The 19129-nt window shown below is 44.0% G+C and overlaps 1 protein-coding gene across 2 annotated transcripts in view; it reads left to right on the top strand.

Moving 5' to 3' along the window:
- The window catches only part of PDS5A (PDS5 cohesin associated factor A), a 156759-nt gene that overhangs the window by 40163 nt on the left and 97467 nt on the right, over positions 1-19129 (top strand). For both annotated transcript variants that reach the window (XM_019526168.1, XM_019526167.1), the window contains exons 2-5: positions 14440-14643; positions 15063-15149; positions 15949-16046; positions 16588-16714. In XM_019526168.1, the coding sequence (XP_019381713.1) occupies positions 14440-14643; positions 15063-15149; positions 15949-16046; positions 16588-16714 (516 nt within the window). The remainder of the gene's footprint in view (positions 1-14439; positions 14644-15062; positions 15150-15948; positions 16047-16587; positions 16715-19129) is intronic.

The following is a 19129-nucleotide window of genomic DNA, read 5'->3' as shown; positions in this document are numbered from 1 at the left end:
CTACATTGTGGTTCTGTGAGGACTTCAGGGCAGTAATTGTCTTATGGGCTGTATTCGTGGCTTCCATCCTCTCCTTGCAAGTGGTAACTCTAAATTCAAGCACCAACCTGTATAGGCTTTGGCCCTTTTGGCCTTAACCCCAGGTTGCTCTAGCTGCAGGTTTCTAACCCAGGCTCATTTGCTCTCACGTGGCTTCTGAAGCCTCAGCCTCTTCTCTGCTGTGCTTTACTGACTTGTGGGGCATGGGCTCTGTCTGTCTCAACTCTAGCCTTTACTCCCTGTCTTGCTCTTGGGACCCTTGGCACTGTCTTTTGCAGTGTCCCAGCTCCTTTGGGTCCATAACCCTGTCAATGCTGCACGCAGTCTCTCAGCAGCGCCCTCATTCCCTGGCATCCCTGACCCTAGGCAAGGGTGCTCACAATCCAGCTTCCCTTAGTGTCCATGACCCTTGTAGGGCTCTGTGTGGGGTGCCTCTCGGTTACCCCAGTGGCCTCCTTAGCTCTCATCAGTCACACCCAGTCCTCCCATTTCAAACTTAAACACAACATGCACAAGCAACCACTTCTCAACTAAAAGTCTCTCCCGCTCTGAGTCAGTATCACCCCACAAGCCATACTCCCCACTCTTTCCAAGTCTCATGCACAGCTTTGGTGCTCATCACCAGCTGTCCCCTGAAGTCCCTCTTTCCCAACAGCTCCTCTCCGTTCAGCATGTAGGGCCAGACTGCTTGCTTGGTCTCAGGTACTGGGCTTATGTGCCCTAAAACCCTACCCCTTACTGTGAGGTGGCTTGCCAACCACACACAGGGGTTTCCTCTTTGCCTTAATGGCCAGTCTGCACTCCTGCTGCAGCTTCGCCTAGCTGCTTACTGCAGCGTAGCTACCTTCCCTTAAAGTAACATGAGTCTCTAGCTCCTCATTAGGCAAGTTCCTGAGCTGCAGACCCTGGGAACTCCAGTGATTACTGCCTAAAAACATATATCACAACAGTAAAATGGAAAAGAATATCAGTTTCAACCAGCAGCTTCTGGAAATGTAGGAAATCTCTCTCCCAAAAGAAACAACAGCAGTGTATGTAAGGGTTTGGCTGGGACATAGGTGGCCAGGCTTGCAGATTCTCTGAGGGACAGCTATGGGGTCAGCTGGGCTGAGGTTCAGATTACACGATCGTTGGGTCATGGCCTGTGTTGAAGCACAGGGAATGTGGGACCCATTTCCAGGGGAGGTCCAAGAGGTATGGTCTGAGACAAGCTCAGGTCAGGATCCAGAGGACAGAGAGCCGGTGCCAAATTCCAGGGAAAATCTGAGATCAAGACCCAAGGAAATCAAGCTGAGTCATCCAGGATGCCAGGGAAACCAGAGAGAGCATAACCAGTGCCAAGTTTCAGGGGAGATCCAAGATCAGGATCAGGAAAGCCAAAGCTGGGGTCAGACTTCAGGAGGATCAGACTAAGACTGTGTCAATTCATGCCTGCAGCCTGAGGCTGTAGGTGTGCTTGTAAAGGGTGAGTGGCTCTTTCGGCAGCCAATCCAGCTGCAGAAAACTCAGGCATTTTCATGGGACCAGGAGCAAGTGCGATAGCTCAGGTGCTTGGCCCAGCCAGGCGTGCTTGGTCAGAGACCCTGACAATGTGTCGCTTCCAAAATTACAGTTTCAGAATTTCTGGCTCATATTAAATTTCCAACAATTTCGTTTAATATTCAATTGAATTGAAACTATATTTTGAAATGCCAGAATTTTTCACAAACCAAAAATTCTGAGTTTCAGGTGGCTCTGGCAAGAGGGATCTATGTCTGCTTTTTTAAATATATATTTTTTCCAGTTAAGTAAACAATCTGTAAAGTTGTCATGGACACCCAATAGCTAAGACAAATCCTGGAGAAGCAGAAAGGTACCACCAATTTGAATAAATACTGGAAAACAGTGAGGTCTTCCTTTTTAAAGAATACAGAAAATGAAGGCTAGAGCATAAGAGATCATGAATTCTACAAACCTCTGATTCAAATTCTGATAGTGCTTCTGTGAATGTATGTCCTATGATAGGATAGCTATGGAGGATGCTCCATATAAGAACTCTTCAGTTTCCTCCTTATGGTACTGGTATAAACACTGTGCAGTCCAAACTTCAAAGGGAACATAGGGAGAGCAACTGTACATCACTTTTTTCACTCCAGCCAGTGCATGTAGTAGGGATGGGCAATTACTTCAGCTGGAGGTTTACTTAATTAGGTTTGGTGAGCTGTTATGAGGGCTGCCCACATAAAGTTAATGGTGAAGATATAATTTTAACAAATTATAGATAAAACACATCATATGCTAAAAGTCAAACTGCTGCTATAAAATATTTTAATTTTATTTAAAACATATTTTTGTCCTAGTTTGATTTTTTTTTTTTTTTTTTTTTGAGTAGTGCATACAGAGATGATTGCATAATAGCTCAAAAGAAAGTTTCTCCCTCGAGAACGCAAATCAACCAGCAGGATGCTTGGCCAAGGGAGGATAGCCCTGCCAACTGCCCAGCTACCCCTCCAATCACAAGGGAGCTCCTACCTCAGCTTGTACCCTGACATGCTCCTTGAGCTGCACACCCTCCACCCCTTCCTGTCTGCAGTTGTCCCCTCAAAGTCTGGGGAAGCCCAACAGTCCCCTCCAGCCTGCCCCAGCTCCCTGCCAGGTCCATGCAGGGTGTACCCACCTGCAACCCAGGGGTCTTTCTTTCCCCAGGAGGAGCCCCAGCCCCAGGGCAGTGGGGACAGGCTCACCTGGCTGGATGGAACAGGAGCTGTGCTGGCTGCTGCTGAGAGGCGATAGGTGGCTAAGCTGGCTCAGTGCTGCACAGGGCAAGGCGGGAGGGAGGGCCAGGGATGGGGCTTGCTGGAAGTACCCAGAAAACTGTCACTTCTGGGTATAGGTGCAAAGCGCCTGCTGCATGGTCCTAATGCCCAGGATGGCTCCCAGCAGTTCCAAGCTGCAGGCAGACAGGGTGCTGTCAGCCCAGCCTGAGGGGTGGCACAGGGCTCCAGCAGTGCTTGCTCAGGGCCTGCTGTGCAGAGCTGGGTGGGTGGGGCTGCTTTCACCCAGCGTCTTCTGTGTCACCATCAGAGACCAGAGCTGCTGTCTGTACCACCCATCTGTGGACCAGATAGAATCAGTTGGCAGGCCATATTTTGCCCACCCTAGAATCATAGAAGCAATGAGTCAGAAGGGACCTAGACAGATCATTGGGTTTGCCCCCCCCCCCCCCCGGGTCCCCCCCCCCCCCCCGGGTCCCCCCCCCCCCCCCGGGTCCCCCCCCCCCCCCCATGGGCAGGAAGGAGCACTGGGGGTGGGAGGGGTCATAAGACCCCAGCCACTATATACCCTGATATATAGTGACTCTTTCATTGCCAGCAATTAGCAAATCTAGTCTGCCCTCAAGTTGCAAGCACACTGAAATCTCAAAACAAATAGTGGTCATATACTACTAGAAGGAAAGAAAATCTGAAATAAAAACGAAAATGTCCTTCCCTTCCCTCTCTTCTTATCATATGTATCAGTTGTTTTCAGTACCATTCACCTATGAGTGACTTCTTTTTTTCTTTCTACTCTTGCTTCAGGAATGTGCCTGGCTTGTTGTTTTTCTCTCTGAATCTAGCAGGTCTTCTAAATCTTGTCCTTTATGGCAAGGGGAATGGAAAGCCCAGGAATGTTCATGTCTGTGCTCTGCTGCTTCAACCTTGCTGAGATTAGTGAATTCTCCTTGTTCTGCTTAGCAGTATAATAGGAGATATTTGTGCCAATGGGCAGAGCACAGAAACTTTGAGAGCCTTTGTCATGACAGTAAATTAAAGAGGGGAGATGAAGCAATATATTCCTTGGTCTGTCTTTCACTTCATTTGGAGATACAGACTTGATTTTTTTTCAAATGTATGGATATATTTCTGCATCTGGCTAATGTAGTTTCCTGTGATTGTGTGCTTATGGTGCATATTTGCTTGCAGATGGCCACTTATTTGTCTAACTTGAAGGAAACCATGTAATTTTTTGGGATGTTAGGTGATGAAATTTTTTTGCTTCAATGATTTTTTTGACAGAAATACACTGTACAGAAATTTTAATTATTTCAGTTGTACATGGGTAATACCAGCAACTGCTTTTGGGTAGGGAAAAATGGATATAGCATGTTTTCTAACTTCTTATATACCTATTTACCGCAAAATGTAAGTACATGTATTAAGCAGGGAAGCAGACTTTCTGCCTGGGATAGAAACATCCTGGTTTGATTACAGTGCAGCAGCTCTAGTATTATTGTTCAGGCAACTTATTAGATCATTGTTCTTCACTCCACAGGCGTTAACAATTGTCTCTCCTTTTTTGGTTGCGATAGTCCAGTAATCAAGCTAGCCTTTCTTAGGACAGTTTTGCTAGTTGCTCCTGGTTTCTCTCCTGTTTCACAGACCTAGAAACTCTTTAGCTCCATTTAAAATCATAGATATGTCCATGGTAGGGATATAAATACAGTTTAAATCAGTGTTTCTCAACCCGTGGGTCGTGACCCAAAAGTGGGTTACAAGAATATATGAAAGGGTTGTGAACAAACTTTAAAAATGGATTCTTTTTTAAAGGAGAAAAATGTGGGAAACCACGGCCTTTCCCTTGAAGGCTGGCAGAATTCCCCACACACACCCACCCCCTACTCCACACACTGGGGGCTGGGTCCTGGGGGTGGGGGTAGTGGACTGGGAGTGAGGGGCACTGGGTCGAGACTGGCCATCAATGTTTACAAATGGGTCCTGGTACAAAAAAGGCTGAGAACCACTGATTTAAATAATTACCTGTTTAAACTTGTCTAATGATATCAGTTAAATGGCTAATCAATAACACATACTTCACACATGGGGCAGGTCCCCTGGCCTCTGTAGAAATTCCCTCAAAGTGCAGCAGGCCATGCCCCTACCCCTTCCCTGGCCCACAGCAGTAGCAGCAGCATCTGCCCATACCTTCTCCAGCTGCAGTCCGGGCAGAGACTGGCCCCATATACTCACCTGTTCTCCGGTCTGCACTGCTCTCTGTGCAGGTGGTGGGGGGAACCTGACCTTCACTGCTGCAGCCTTGGCTGCACTGTGCTGCCACCCCCCAGCCACACTACATAGGGCTGGAGGGAGATGGGCTGGCTCTAACCTCCCAAAACTTACTGCAGCCGAGGGCGGGTGACCGCAAGCCCCACAGCCCAGGTGAAGCCACAGGCAGCAGCAACTGGCAAGGGGCTTTCCCAGCCAGCTGCAGCTGCCAGTACATGGCTGTCCAGGCCTGGCTGCAGCAGCACAGGGTCGGGGGAGGTAGAGGTGGAGCCACACGGTGTGACAAATAGGTGGGGCTTCTTTAGACCCTTGTTCCATCTTTAATGGATACTAGTCCCTCCTCATTCCCTCCCACATCTTGCACGGGGAGGGGGAGGTAGTGTCTGCCCAGCTGTCTTCCTGGGGCACTGTGCTGCTTCTCTTCTCTACTGGTCTGTCTAGTGGTGTACAGTAACTGTAACACATTACTAGTATAAATATACTTGCCATTTAAACATTTAACTTTTGATAACCCTAATCCATGGTGACCAATCTTCAGCAGCACCAAGGGTTTTTAGCTTTAGTTAAACAGGAAGGGGAGGCAGAGTCAGCTGAAGATTAGGCTGTGTCCCTGCTCTGTTCAGCCTCAACTCAGAAAACAAATCTTCGTTCTGCCTTTCAAAAATGAGGTGCGTATTATAATCCAGGGCATATTGCATGCAATAAAATATGATAATATATTTAAGTCGTGTGGTGTATTATATTCATAACTTGATACAGTAAGCTTTAAAAGATCAGTACTGTTGCAAGTGTTACAGAGTTCAGTGCATGGCTAAAGTAAAGTAGGCTTGCTACCACATTTACTCAAATACAAGACAAAATTTGTTTCCACCTCCCTCCCCCCCAGTCAGCACAGGGAAATAAGCCCCTCATCTTACATTCACATACCAGGAAAGATTACTAAATACATTGTCTGTCATTAAACAGTTCACAAAAGCAGCATGTAATCAATAAAGGAAACCAAATGCAGCCAATACTGAGCATGACTATAAAACTCAACGCCCATATTGGGCAAACATGTTGAGGGGAACCTACCACAAGGGTATGTTAGTGTAGATCACCTTAGTAAGATGTATAATAGTGCCCATTGAGCACAGTCCCCCTCAGTGCCAACTCCTGCAAGTCATGTTGAGCCACTATTTTGCATATATGTTGACTTTTTCACTCCTACAGCTGAGCTGTGCCTTTCTTTCCCATTTTCAGTGATTCTTTTTTTCTTCATTAGCCTTAAATGTCTGGTAAACGTCACCAAGCGGGGCCCCAAACGTTTAATCCAGAATCCCTCTGTTGCCGTCTTTTTCAGCCTGTTGCATATAATTAGTATGGCCCTGCCCTCCTTGAGCCGGAGCCGGATCAGGTTGTCTTGCGCCTCATCTGCATATAAACTTTTGGAGGATCGCAGGACTTGTAACAAGAACACCTGGTTCAAGCCATTAATGGAGGGCTACTTAGCACTTGGATCCTTTGTGGGGGGCATATGGAGTATACACACATACTGAGCAATTTTCCTTTCACAGCATAAATATTGTGTCAGAATTTTACTTTCTAGTAATGCGTTACAGTACTTCATTGGTTTTTTAATTAGAATGTTGTAAGAGTGTCAGAAGCTTGCTCTGAAGTCAAGTATAGCGAATTCGACAGAGCCTGTCACCTTATAGGAGGAAGTCAGGTTGGTCAGACATGACAGGCTCTTGGTAAATCTGTGCTGCCTGTTCCTGATCACTTTGTTCTCCTCTTGGTGCTTCAGCTGCCATATATTAACCTGATCCTCTGTATAATACGCATCAGTTAAATTACAGTTCACTTTTCTTTTTTTTTTTTTCTGTACAAGTATTCTGTGTGTATTTAGGATGGATGTAATTTGCATCTTAATTTAAGATTTGTGACATTTGAAAACACTACATACTTTGTCTTTGATTATCGCTATACTTGTGGTTTGGACAAGATTTGATAGACAAACTTGGTGCCTCCTTAAATATGATACTCACTTGAATATCTCTTGTCAAGCCCCAACACCTGGACCTCTGTATATCATTCTGAAACAGCGGTTCCCAACCTTGGGGTCATAATGATAAAAAATGAGGTTGCAAAGACTCTCTTGACAGTGTTGACCAGTTATGATGAAAATCACAGAAAAAAGCAGGACATGGCAGATTCCCCTTGCAGACCGTCAGAGTTCCAGCCTGCAAGGGGCTCCTGGGAGGGAGTGGGAGGAGGGCAGTCGGGCAAGGGAATACACATATGCATATGGCAGCCAGGCAGTGTGGAGACCAGCTCCCTCCAGGTAAATCAATGGGGGGGGCAGATTGAGGCCCCACATGGAAGGAGGGAGGAAGTGGGACAGGGCTGGGGCTAGGGGCACTGCCCAGCCAGGCCCATGCATGGGGCCCAGGGCCGGAATACAGGGCCTAACTGAGGGAGCAGAATGAAGCTATGGGCAGCTTGTCTGGGGGTCACTGGGGGGGCTGGCTCCTCGCTGCTACATGCATTCCTAGGGTCGGAAGCGTGGGGACACATGTGCCCCTGAGATCTGTGTGCGGGGCAAAGGCAGACATGGGCTCTTTGTAGGCTCAGGGCTCCCTACCCTGTTGTCCTCCCCCTGGGGCCTCTACAGTCCAGCGGGTGGGACCCAGTGCCTGCCGCCCACAAGGGGAGGGGGTGTTGGTCTTATTTGTATCATTCTGGGTTTGCAGAAAATTTGCAATGTTTAAATGGGGTCATGCTAAGGAAAAAGTTAGGAAGCACTGTTCAAAAAGATAGTTTTGTAGACATTTATGTTGAATTATCACCTTTAAACAGCAAGCAGTATGTGTCTTAGTACCTACTCTATGAGATTCCATTTAAATCAAGTCTTTTCCTCAGCTGGTACAGTTTTGTTACTAGGTTAGCATGTCCAGATTTAAGATATACTTGCACCAGTTCCATTTGTTATCATTCTGTGCTGTTGCATGTCCTGTTCTTGCATGTCATAACAGCATTAAACTATGCTGCAGCTTCAGTTGTTTCAGGTATGTTCATCATTACTTCTGTTTTGAAAAAATATGGCTAAAATTCAATTTTAAGTGACTAGGAATTGATATATTAAGAAAGCTCTTATATAAAATTCACGAGTCAACACACTTGTGTATTATTTCAACCTGGGAAGCAGTTAACTAGCATTCTTTATTAGGTTTAAATTGTGTTTTGACACCAGTCTTTCAAGTTGCTCAATTTAAGTAAAATTAATAAAATGAAAGAATAGTAATATTTGTTTTTATTAAAATGAAGCTAATAAAACAATTAATTATTAATGTTAAGACTTGTTTGGTTATGATCTAATCAGTGGTGAAGTCTCCAAAGAAAAGTTGTTCATACAGATTAAACCATAGGGAAAGTATAGCCAATTAGACTGCTCTGAAACATGAATATTGCTGTTGAAAGCTCAGGGTAGATTAATAGCTTAGATGGTACCATTTGCTCCAAAGGTTTATTAATCTTTAGATTTACTTGTATTAACATAGCCTCTAGAAACCCTAGTTACAGATGAGGACTCCATTGTGTTACATAATATACTAACATAAAAGAAAAAATAGTCCCTGTCCCAAAGGGCTTTATACTGTCCAATACTTATAATATTTCTCTTCTGCAGGTTCTCAGCCAGCAATCTTTATGTACGGTAGCTGACAGAAAGGGAAGGCTGCTTCTTGTTTTAACAGCAACAGAACTTCATGAAAATGGGTTGGCTTCTCATCATGATGCTTATTGTATATGCACTTCAGAGCTTCCCATCAGCTCTTTATATTTCTTTCATATTTTCTTCCGGCTCATTGGTGTCTGATAAATACTGAAATATGGGACTGGAAGAGATCTTAGTTTCAGTCCCTTCCTGTTGTAGGCACCTTTTAAAAACTCATTAAACTCCATCCTAAAACTAGTTAGTTTGCCACCACTGCTCCTATAGGAAAGCTATACTAGAAGCTTGCTCATTTGATGGTTAGTAACCACCTTCTAATTTCCAGTTTAAAGTTTTTTCTGGTCAGTTTATATTCTTTTGTTATTGTGTCCGCATTTTCCTTTAGCTTAACACTCCTCCCTCGTGTTTATCACTACTTTACTTTGCTGGCCAGCTCCCACAACAGCAGGGCCTGCCTGGCCCCGCTTCTCTAGCTGGAGCTTCTGGCCTGGGAGCATGGGGCTGCCCCGCGCCGGAACCACAGGTTAGAGGGCGTGGAGTAGGGAAGGAGCCTGGGGAAAAATGGCACGGGGAAAAGCAGCCCCTCACCTGCCCCGTGGCCGGCGCCCTGCACTGCAGCCACTTGCAGCCCACATGGGGTTGCCTGTGCCTGCTCAAGAGATGCCAGGTTTCAGCAGGCTGCTGCTGCAGGCTGGGGCCAGTGCACCAAGAAGACTGTGGTGGTGCCGCTGGCCCCAGCCTGCAGCAGCAGCCTGCTGAAATGCTGTGCACAGATTGGGGGCCTGCACCCCCCCTCCCCCCTTTCTTAGTTTTGGGGAAGTGATCAGAGAGCTGGGGAATCGAACTGGGAGCTAGATGTCAATATTAAAGTAGTCTTCCCCCTCCCCCCTCTCTTAGTTTTTGTTTCCCTGCAAGCCCAGCTCTGAAACTCAAATTCTCCAAAACATGTCCAAATATTTCAGAGCCTTCTGTTTCAATTCAGATTTGGTGTTTCGGACATGGAAACACATCCAAAATGAAACGGCTGCCAAAATTTCACACAGCCCTAATGCCAAGTCTGTGAAAACGGCAGTTTGCCTGCGAAACTAGCCAGCTGCCCCCTTGAGTTGGGTAGACCCGTACCTATAGAGGTCCCTTCCAGCCTTGCTGCTCGATGACTATCAATGCCTACCTGCCCTGTCAACACATAGTGCAGTGGTGCTCAGCTTCTGGCCGAGGGGCTGTATCTGGCTTGCGGAACTCTGTTGTCCAGCCCATGGGGCTTCCCACAGGTTCAGCAATTTGGCTGCGGTGGGAGTGGTGACAGTGTTGTTTGTCATGGCAGAGCTTGGAGCTGCAGCATTTAACACTGCCATCACTCCCCTGTTGTCAAATTTACAGAACCATGAGGAGCTTCACTGGCTGGATGACATGGCTCAATGCACTGGATCGCACTGCCATGTGAGGCCAGGCCAGCATGTGGATAACACCTGTGACTAGTTCTGCCTTTTAGGGCCAGATGGGTTGAGCACCATTGATTTAGGATATGGACACGCATGCAACTTATATGCAATTTCAACCCAAAGTGGACTGATACACAAGCCTGTTAAACCAGTTTAAATCCTTCTGGAACAGTGTAAAAGTGTACATGGAAAATCAGTTATTGTTTTGAACCAGTTCATTGTTGTATGGACCCTAAACGTTCTGTGACATGGGACTGGTTGGTCCTCAAGCTATCCCACACTGCATTCCTTCTAACCCCCTCCTGCCCCACTGCCATGCATTGCTGCAGCTGGCCTCTGTGGTACACAGCCACAACTCTACTTGACACCATCTTTGCCCTTTTGTTGGCACTTTTTATTTATGAACTCCCTTGCACTGTTTGCTTTGCTCAATAAAAGCAAATTTTTTAACAATCAACTGTGTCTTCCCCTCCCAAAGTCAGGCAGGCACACTGCAGACCTTGGTCATTTGCAGACTATTGGAGTTTACTGAACTCATGTTTAAGAAACAAGGGAAGGTAGAAAACTGAAAACACCCCCAGCCACAGGTCGCTCACCCCCGTGGACTTCCAAAGCATATATGTAAGCACTTCTTTCTACTTACTTACTTTGAGGCATGCTGGGCTGAGTGCTCATTCCTGTTCCCTGGTGTCAGAGCTGCAGCATTTCCTACAATGGTGAACCAGTCCCCAGTCAGTGATATTCTGGAATATTTCAGTTGTGTGTCTGCACCCATACTATCTTCTGCCTCAAGTTTACAGTCCAGTATTTTTTGTTATGCGTTTGTATCCTGTGTAGCACAGTTGGGTCCTGCTCCACAGCCTGGACCTCTTATAGTAATACAAATAACACTAATAATGATGATTTCTAGGAAGAAGTTTTATCACTTCTTATTTTAGAAAGTAACTAAATATCAGCATGTTAACTGCTGATGGTTCATCAGATCTGAAGAAAACTTTCAAAATTGGCACAAATATTGCATAGGAATAATCTGAGTCATTTAAAACATTTCTTGCATTAACACTGAAAGAGTGTACATAAGGCACCTCTCCATAACTTTTCTGAATTTTGCAGCACCCCAATTGAGAGTCAATGAGCTGCAATCTGAATTCAGGGGAAAAAATAGGTGCATCTCTCTACCCTCCCTGCCCCTGATCTGTACCTGAGGGGGCAAGGGCAGCTCATGTTGCCAAGGCTGCTCCTGTAGCTATTTACATGCCAGCAACCTCCCCCATTGCCCCTCTTTCCCAGGAGCTTGGGGGACCAGTCCAGTTGCAGTATTGTTCTGGCTTATGTTTTCCCATCCACCACAGCAGAGGCTGCTGCTGGGAGCATGGGGGGCAGTTACCAAAGAAGCTGTCGGGGGGAGGGCAGTAGTGGAGGCAGACCCCAGAGGAGCAGTTGCAGGCACTGCTGAATAGTTCTGGTAGGCACAAGGTGCTAGACAGGGAGGAGAGGGAGCTTCTTTTACCTCTTCACACAGGGGCCAGGTAGCACATCACCTTTGGGATCTTGCAGCACCTAGCTTGAGAGCAACTGGTGTAGAACCCCCCCTCCCCCTACTGTAAACAATTCATCTTCATAAGATTAATCAAAATTGCAATGCTCCCTTTATTCTCCTAACGCTGTTGAAAAATAACATAAATAATTTTGTACCATTAGTTTTTAGACTTGTTTTGCACAATGAATAAAATGCATAGTAAAACACATTTTGATTGGCTGAGAGGGCTGCTTGTTGTGCAGCCCTGCCCAATCAGCAGAGAGGTGGGGCTCCATGATGGACAGTCCTCTCAGCCAATCAGCAGTGAGGGGAAGGACCTCACAACAGACAGCCTTCTCAGCCAGTGAGGGGTTATGGGCACACTCATAAAAATGACACAAAATTGGCTTCACGAGCTGAGAGTGCTCCATAAAAATCCCTTTCACTCACTGTAACTTAGATCCCTACCTGTAAATCATCCATATTGGGATGGCAGTTGAATTTGTGTTTGCAGATGAGATTATCCAAAGATAAATGACAGGAGATGAGAAAGGGACATGAGAGCGCACCCTGAGGAAATGTCACAAAAAGTTGGAGGGGGAATGGAGAGGATCCCGTGAAATGTTTGCTGTAAGAGTAATTAGACTTGTAGAAGAGCCAGGAGAGATGATTGTCATGAAGGGCAAAGAGGATTAGATGTCAAGATGTCATCAATGCTGTTGAAGACTACTGACAGGACAATGAGGATGACTAAGATTTGGGTTTCTGAAATTGAGTAAGAGAAAGCCATCAAAGGCTGTTGCTTATACTGTTTTCACTATGTTGGATGGGATAAAAAATGTATTAGAGAAGGCACACAATGGAAATAGAGGAAAACTTCAGGTAGCAATTGTATACATAGCACATTCATTGAGCTTCAACATGGAAAGGAGTTGAGGCAGCATCAGGAAAGGTATGTTGGTCACAAGTTGGATTTTTAACATGAGAGAAGACAAAGTATATTTGTGCTACAAGGGTAAAAGGGCAGATGAGTTAAAGGTTAAAGAAAAACAGGAAAGGTAATGGGAAGGGGGAGAACATAGTGATTGTGAAGTGAAGTCTGATGGTCACCAAGGCACACGGAGGGGGAAGAGAAGGAAAGATTACAGGAATGTGGCCAAGCAGAGGGAAGAAGGAAGGCCACATCATATTTTGTCAATTTTCTTTTGGAGCAACCAGTAAGATCCTCTGTGTATGGAGTTTGAGAGTCAAAACTGGTGAAAAAGTGAGTGGGGTTAAGAAAATAGATCCAATTAAATTGGAAAGAGAATGCCATCTAGCTAAGAAGAAAGCAGAAGTGAAGGAGGAGAGAATGAGTTTGTTGCAAGGAAGTCATTTTGGTCACAGGTTTTCCACGAGGCATTCCTTAGTGTAAGAGTAGGAGTCAGGAAGTTGATGATTGCTTGGTAGCTTGGACCCTGCAATATGGAGAGTTGAGGATGGAGGAAAATAAAGCATAAAGAGAGTCAACAAGCATAATGAAAAAAAAAAGGAAAACAAGGCCCTGCTACCAACCAGTTAGCATATGTTAAACTCCAGCTCATTCTTTCTATTCTTTAAAATGAATTAATTGAACCCTGCTACCCAAGGCATTTTTTAAATATTCATTTTGTGCAAGTGTGGGCACATCATCCGGGGGGTGGGGGGAAGGGGGGCTGGAAACTGCTGTTCAAGTAGGAGTGAAGTGGTGGGAAAAGGGGTTACCCTGGTCTGGGGAAGGCATGGAGTATATTTCCTCACTTCTCAGCTCCTCCAGTGCCCAGGAACTGTCAAGTGACAGAGAAGTGTACAAGCATTTGTTCCTTGTGCAGGATGATCTTCCTCACTGAATGGATTTCTCATGGATTTAGCATGTTTCCTGCTGAAGACACTTCATAAATGCTGGTACACTCCCAGTTTCTACTAAGAGAGGGGCATTTTTCCTACTAGAAATATAAAGCTTGTCCATACCCTTGGTCACTGAACATTATTATGTCACCGTGCCAATAAAAAGCAGTGCACATTTGTTGGGGTTCTTTTAATTAAAAATTGGGTTTGGTTCTGGACTTGCGCAGGCAGCGTTGTCTGGCGGACATGGAGGTAAGACCTTCATTTACTCTCTGGTGCCTTTACTGCAGTAAAAATGGCACTGTGACATGAAGGATCCTAAGTTACGTCTGTTTGATGGAAGATGACTTGGTATAAGTGCTGCAAAAGACAGCCATAAAAGTGCTGTCAAGTTCCTCTTATAAGCCTTTAGAGAACCCTAGTTGGTGCCAAAACTTGATGGGCTCTCAGTGCTACCTATACTGGGACATTTCCCTTCCCCCTCCCCAAAAAAGCATTTGAGGATTGTCAGGACAGAGAGGTCTTAAAGCTGCTACAGCCAACCCCTTTCCTTTGCTTAGACTACAATTTTGTTCTGTACCCAAGGTTTATTGTGTCTTTTTACCTGACTTGAATGAACACTTTAAAATTTCTTTTAACAATGTTGAATTGAATATACCTTTAATTTAAATTAACACTTTCCTTAATTCTGCAGTGGGTCATACCCAAGAAGTTATGTTAATATTGACAGTAATGCAGTGTAACAGCAGAATATAGTACTGCATCCTTTTAGAGAGCCTTAGCAATTAATAATAAAAGAGAAGGTTAAGCCTTTTCCCCTTTGTATGTTTTAACTATTAGATGGTAGTAAAAACTTTCATGGACATGGACCAGGACTCAGAGGATGAGAAACAGCAGTATCTCCCATTAGCCTTGCACCTTGCGTCTGAATTCTTCCTCAGGAATCCTAACAAAGATGTGCGTCTCCTTGTAGCATGTTGCTTGGCTGATATCTTCCGAATCTATGCTCCAGAAGCTCCATATACTTCCCATGACAAGCTTAAGGTAAAATATCATTTTAAAGAAGGCCTTCCTCTCATCTCATTCTCTTATAGTTGAAAGCAAATCGTGAAACACACACTTCTTTAAAAAAAATCAAGTGTGGTAAGGGTTCGGGGGTTTTGTTTGTTTTATTTTGGGGTGTTTTAATGTTGTAGTTTATAGCAGTATTTAAATTTAGTAAAAAGATTTCTTTAAACATAAGAGTCAGTGTAATAGTTTAATTAGGAATGTCATAAAGGGCAGAAGACCTGGCCTACAGTGGGATTGTTTTAGTTGGAGAAGGTGGAGTTAATGCCCTGAGTTAATATAATAGTTTAATTATGTGCAGTGGTATAAATCTGACTGAATCACTAATGGTAGTGTCAGAGGGTTACATACATTTGTCTAAGTTCTTAATTTTTTTTATCTCTTTTATTTTACAGGACATATTCTTGTTTATTACAAGACAGCTAAAAGGCCTGGAAGACACTAAGAGCCCTCAGTTTAACAGATACTTTTACTTGTTAGAGGTAACGTAGTTATTGGAAACTAATCAGACATTTCCCTAAATGTAACAGCTTGCTAAGAAAATCCTTTTGGTATTCTGTTGAAATTATGAAGTTGCCAAGTTTCTAGGCAGGTTAAAGTTGAATAATCTCTTCTCCCAGATATTATGGCTCAGGTTGTGCTTACTGAGTCATTGTTGCCCGTGGTTTGAGACTCAGACAATATTACTTTGTTTTGAATTTTGACAGTCACAATTAGCTATCTCCATAAGATTTCCACATACAAAAATCCCATGTCAGTTCACTTCAAACAGACTGAAATACAAATATATTATGGTGAACATTATAGTATATAAGGAATACAGTTTGCTACAGCATTTTGAAAAAATAAGTTTTCAACAAAAACGTTTTAAAAATTGTTATGTCATATTCCCAGAAGCAGACTGACTTATGTAGAAAGCTTTTTAAAAACTATTGCATAACTTGATGGAAAAAGTAGTACAAGTGGAGCTCACTAATATGAATGTGCAAGTTTAATGTGTCAATCATCTTTTGTACATGTAAAATAATCAGTCCTTTGTTTAGCTTTCATCTTTATTATAGTTGTTTGCTATTTGTTTTGTGCTGCTCCGGTAGGATAAGCACTGTACAAATGGATAGGAAAGAAACAATCTCCATCTGTAAGAGTTTACAACCAAAGCCATAAAATGTAACTTCTCTTTTTTATGTAAATTTTAATTACCAGAATTTAGATGTATGTGGCTTAATGCAAATTAGTAATTCTGTGCTGTAAATGTTTCATTATTTCTGTTCTTGGTTTTAGAATTTAGCTTGGGTTAAATCTTACAACATCTGTTTTGAGTTGGAAGATTGCAACGAAATTTTTATTCAGCTTTTTAGGACACTTTTTTCAGTCATCAAGTAAGTTGAATTACTTCAATTTTATATATTTATAGTAAAAATATATTTGGTGTTTTGAACCTTTGTGTGGGAATTCTTCATTTGGTCTACAAAAAACCCCTATGCTATACTAAGTTCCAAAAGGTAGTTCCATGGAGAACAAATAAAGTAGTAAATAAAATGAATACGATACACACATACTTAGATTAAAAGTGGACTTTTTGTAATTTGTCACCAAGAAATGTAGGCAATATTAGAAATATAATGCATCTTTCTTAGATTCATTTATCTTTATGCTGTACTCCCAGAGAACTGTTTTTTGATTATTTGTTTTTAAATAACTGTAATTGTGTAGAAAAACAAATTGGTGCTACATATTATGTCAGGTTTATAAAACAGATAAATCAAGTTAAAGCAAAAAGGTTAGAATTCTTAAATGTGGAAAATATAACTTGGTGCAAGTTGATAATTCTTTCTTCCTTGAAACTATTGCTAGAATTTAAATTTTCTTAGCTTTGTTGGTGTCTGGAAGTTTATTACTAATCATATTCTTTCTTTGTAGTAATAGTCACAACCAGAAGGTACAAATGCACATGCTGGATTTGATGAGTTCTATCATCATGGAAGGCGATGGAGTAACTCAGGAGCTACTAGACTCCATTCTTATTAACCTCATTCCTGCACACAAGGTCTGCAGAGAAAGATAATTATGATATTTTAATATCTGTTTCAGAATAACTGTAATGTTTTTGTTGGGTTGGTTCTACTTCCCTCTCTTCAGACGTTCTGAACTGACTATCACAGTCATAATTTTTCCAACCTGCAGCAGTAGATTGGGAACCCATAGGTATTATTCCTTAACTATACATTGCCTGCTTATTATTGTGAGACTTCATCTGTTCACTAGCCCAAGAACTTTGCTCTGGAGGAGCAAGCTTAACACCATCTCATGCAGGTTCATTTACTATCCTGCTACACAACCATTTTTTAATCGAAGAGGTATGGTATATTTTGACAGCTGTTCAACTAAATGACTATAGTAAGGTTTACTGCAAGCATCAGGCCGTGCTGTCTGCTTTGATCATCCTTGTCTGTCAAACCCCACAGCTGGTGATTTTTTCCTGTAATTCCCCCTTCCTGAAGTTTTGGTTTATTAGCAAAACAGTTAACTCAACACAGAATTTTCAGATTTCTTCTTCAGGTTCAGTAGCTGTTTCTAGCTGAATTAATCCTTTAGATTAGGGATGCCAAATGTATAGCCAGGACTGGATACAGCTTGCAGAGCCCTGTCATTTGGTCCCCAGAGCTGCCCCTGGGGCAGATCAGACTCGCACAGAACAGCTCTGGGGACCAGATCAGACTCTCACAGGACAGCTAGATCCAGGCAATGGACCCCCTTCCCTTCCCCTACCCCAGCATACCAATCCAGTGGCTGCTGTAGCTTGTGTGGGACTCATGCTGGAAATGGTACAGGTCCTGAAGCGTCTGGAACAGACATTGCCTGCAGCGTGTTTGTTGCTCTGGCCAAACTGCTTTCCACGTGCAGTGCCTATTTTGGCCTGTCTAGGATCCACACCACTTTCAGTGCAAGTCCCCTACCAGCTGAAGCAGCTGCCAGATCAAGCATGCTGGGAGAAGGGGTCCGTGGGCCTGATCCAGCTTGTAGACAGGCCCCATACTACTCATCTGACCCACAGGGCTGGACGAGTTTGACACCCCTACTTTAGATGCTCCCAGCACCTTTGCTTGGTTGAGTAGTCTTTCAGGCTTTCAACAGGCTATAGCATCCTTATAGCCCTCCCTTTTAAGGCTTCTGAGTCTTGTATAAGTGAACTCCAGTGGCTTTTTGTCATTTTGCTCCTGCCTTCCTACAGGTGTCTCAAATGAGGTTTCTCCAACAGGCATATCTGTCTCCCCCTACCCTTTTTGTCCTCTTCACCAAATGACTACCTGTTCTCTAACCTCCACTTCAGTGAAAAAGTTGAAGAATTTCCAGGAATTGTTCGGTCACATAGGAGGGACTTTTGATGTTCACTCCGGAAACAGTCCAAGCAGAGCAGCATTACACTGCAAAATATCTGTCAGTCTCCTCATCTGTATAAACAATTATATTTTCCTTTATTTAAATCTGCAAGAATCATCTGACGTGACAGCATGATTTGTGGCAACACTGGAAAAGAGCTGAAAGGAATTACTAGGTGTCTGATAAAGATTTTGACTATTTCTGCCAACTTCACCCTCCCAACCGCCCCCTCCCAAATTATTGCAATACTGGTGGCCCATGGAAAGTCAGAATAGCAAGGCAAGGTAAAGTCCATCATCAAAAAAAAAATAGTAAAAATTTACACCTGTTTGGAAGAACATGTATATGTCAGCAAATCTTCAGATGAAAATAGTGAATTATCATGTGCTATTTGCCAAGTAAGATATCATGTTATAGTTTCATAGTTTGTAGGGTCGAAGGGACCTGAGCACATCATCAAGTCCGACCCCCTGCCTTGGCAGGAAAAAGTACTGCGGTCAAACAACCCCAGCAAGGTGTTCTTTTAGCCTTGTCTTAAAGACCCCCAGGTTAGGAGCCAGCACCACTTCGCTTGGAAGTTGGTTCCAGATCCTAGCCACCCTGGCAGTGAAGTAGCGCTTCCTGATGTCTAGTTTGAATCTACCCTCTGCCAGCTTGTGACCGTTACTTCTAATCACTCCTGGTAGTGCTTGGGGGAACAGGGCCAGTGCCTGCTGGTCCCCTCTGACTAGTTTGTAACAGGCCACTAGATCCCCCCCCTCAGCCTTCTATTGTGGAGGCTGAACAGGTTCAGATCCTGTAGCCTCTCCTCGTAGGGCCTGCCCTGATGCCCCCTGATCATGAGAGTGGCCCTCCTTTGGACCCTCTCCATGTTGTCCATATCCCTCTTGAAGTGCGGCGCCCAGAACTGGGCACAGTACTCCAGCTGTGGCCTGACCAGTATCACGTGGAGGGGGAGTATCACCTCCTTGGACCTGCTTGAGATGCATCTGTGGATGCTTGACAAGGTATGGTTGGCCTTCCTGACTGCATCCCCGTACTGCCGGCCCATGTTCATCTTGGCATCAATGATGACTCCAAG

This window comes from Gavialis gangeticus, unplaced genomic scaffold, assembly GCF_001723915.1.
Source record: "Gavialis gangeticus isolate Ggan-Ray unplaced genomic scaffold, GavGan_comp1, whole genome shotgun sequence".
Classification (NCBI taxonomy): Eukaryota; Metazoa; Chordata; order Crocodylia; family Gavialidae; genus Gavialis; species Gavialis gangeticus.
The sequence above is the reverse complement of the archived record's forward strand: the minus strand, read 5'-3'. Positions and strand labels throughout refer to the sequence as shown.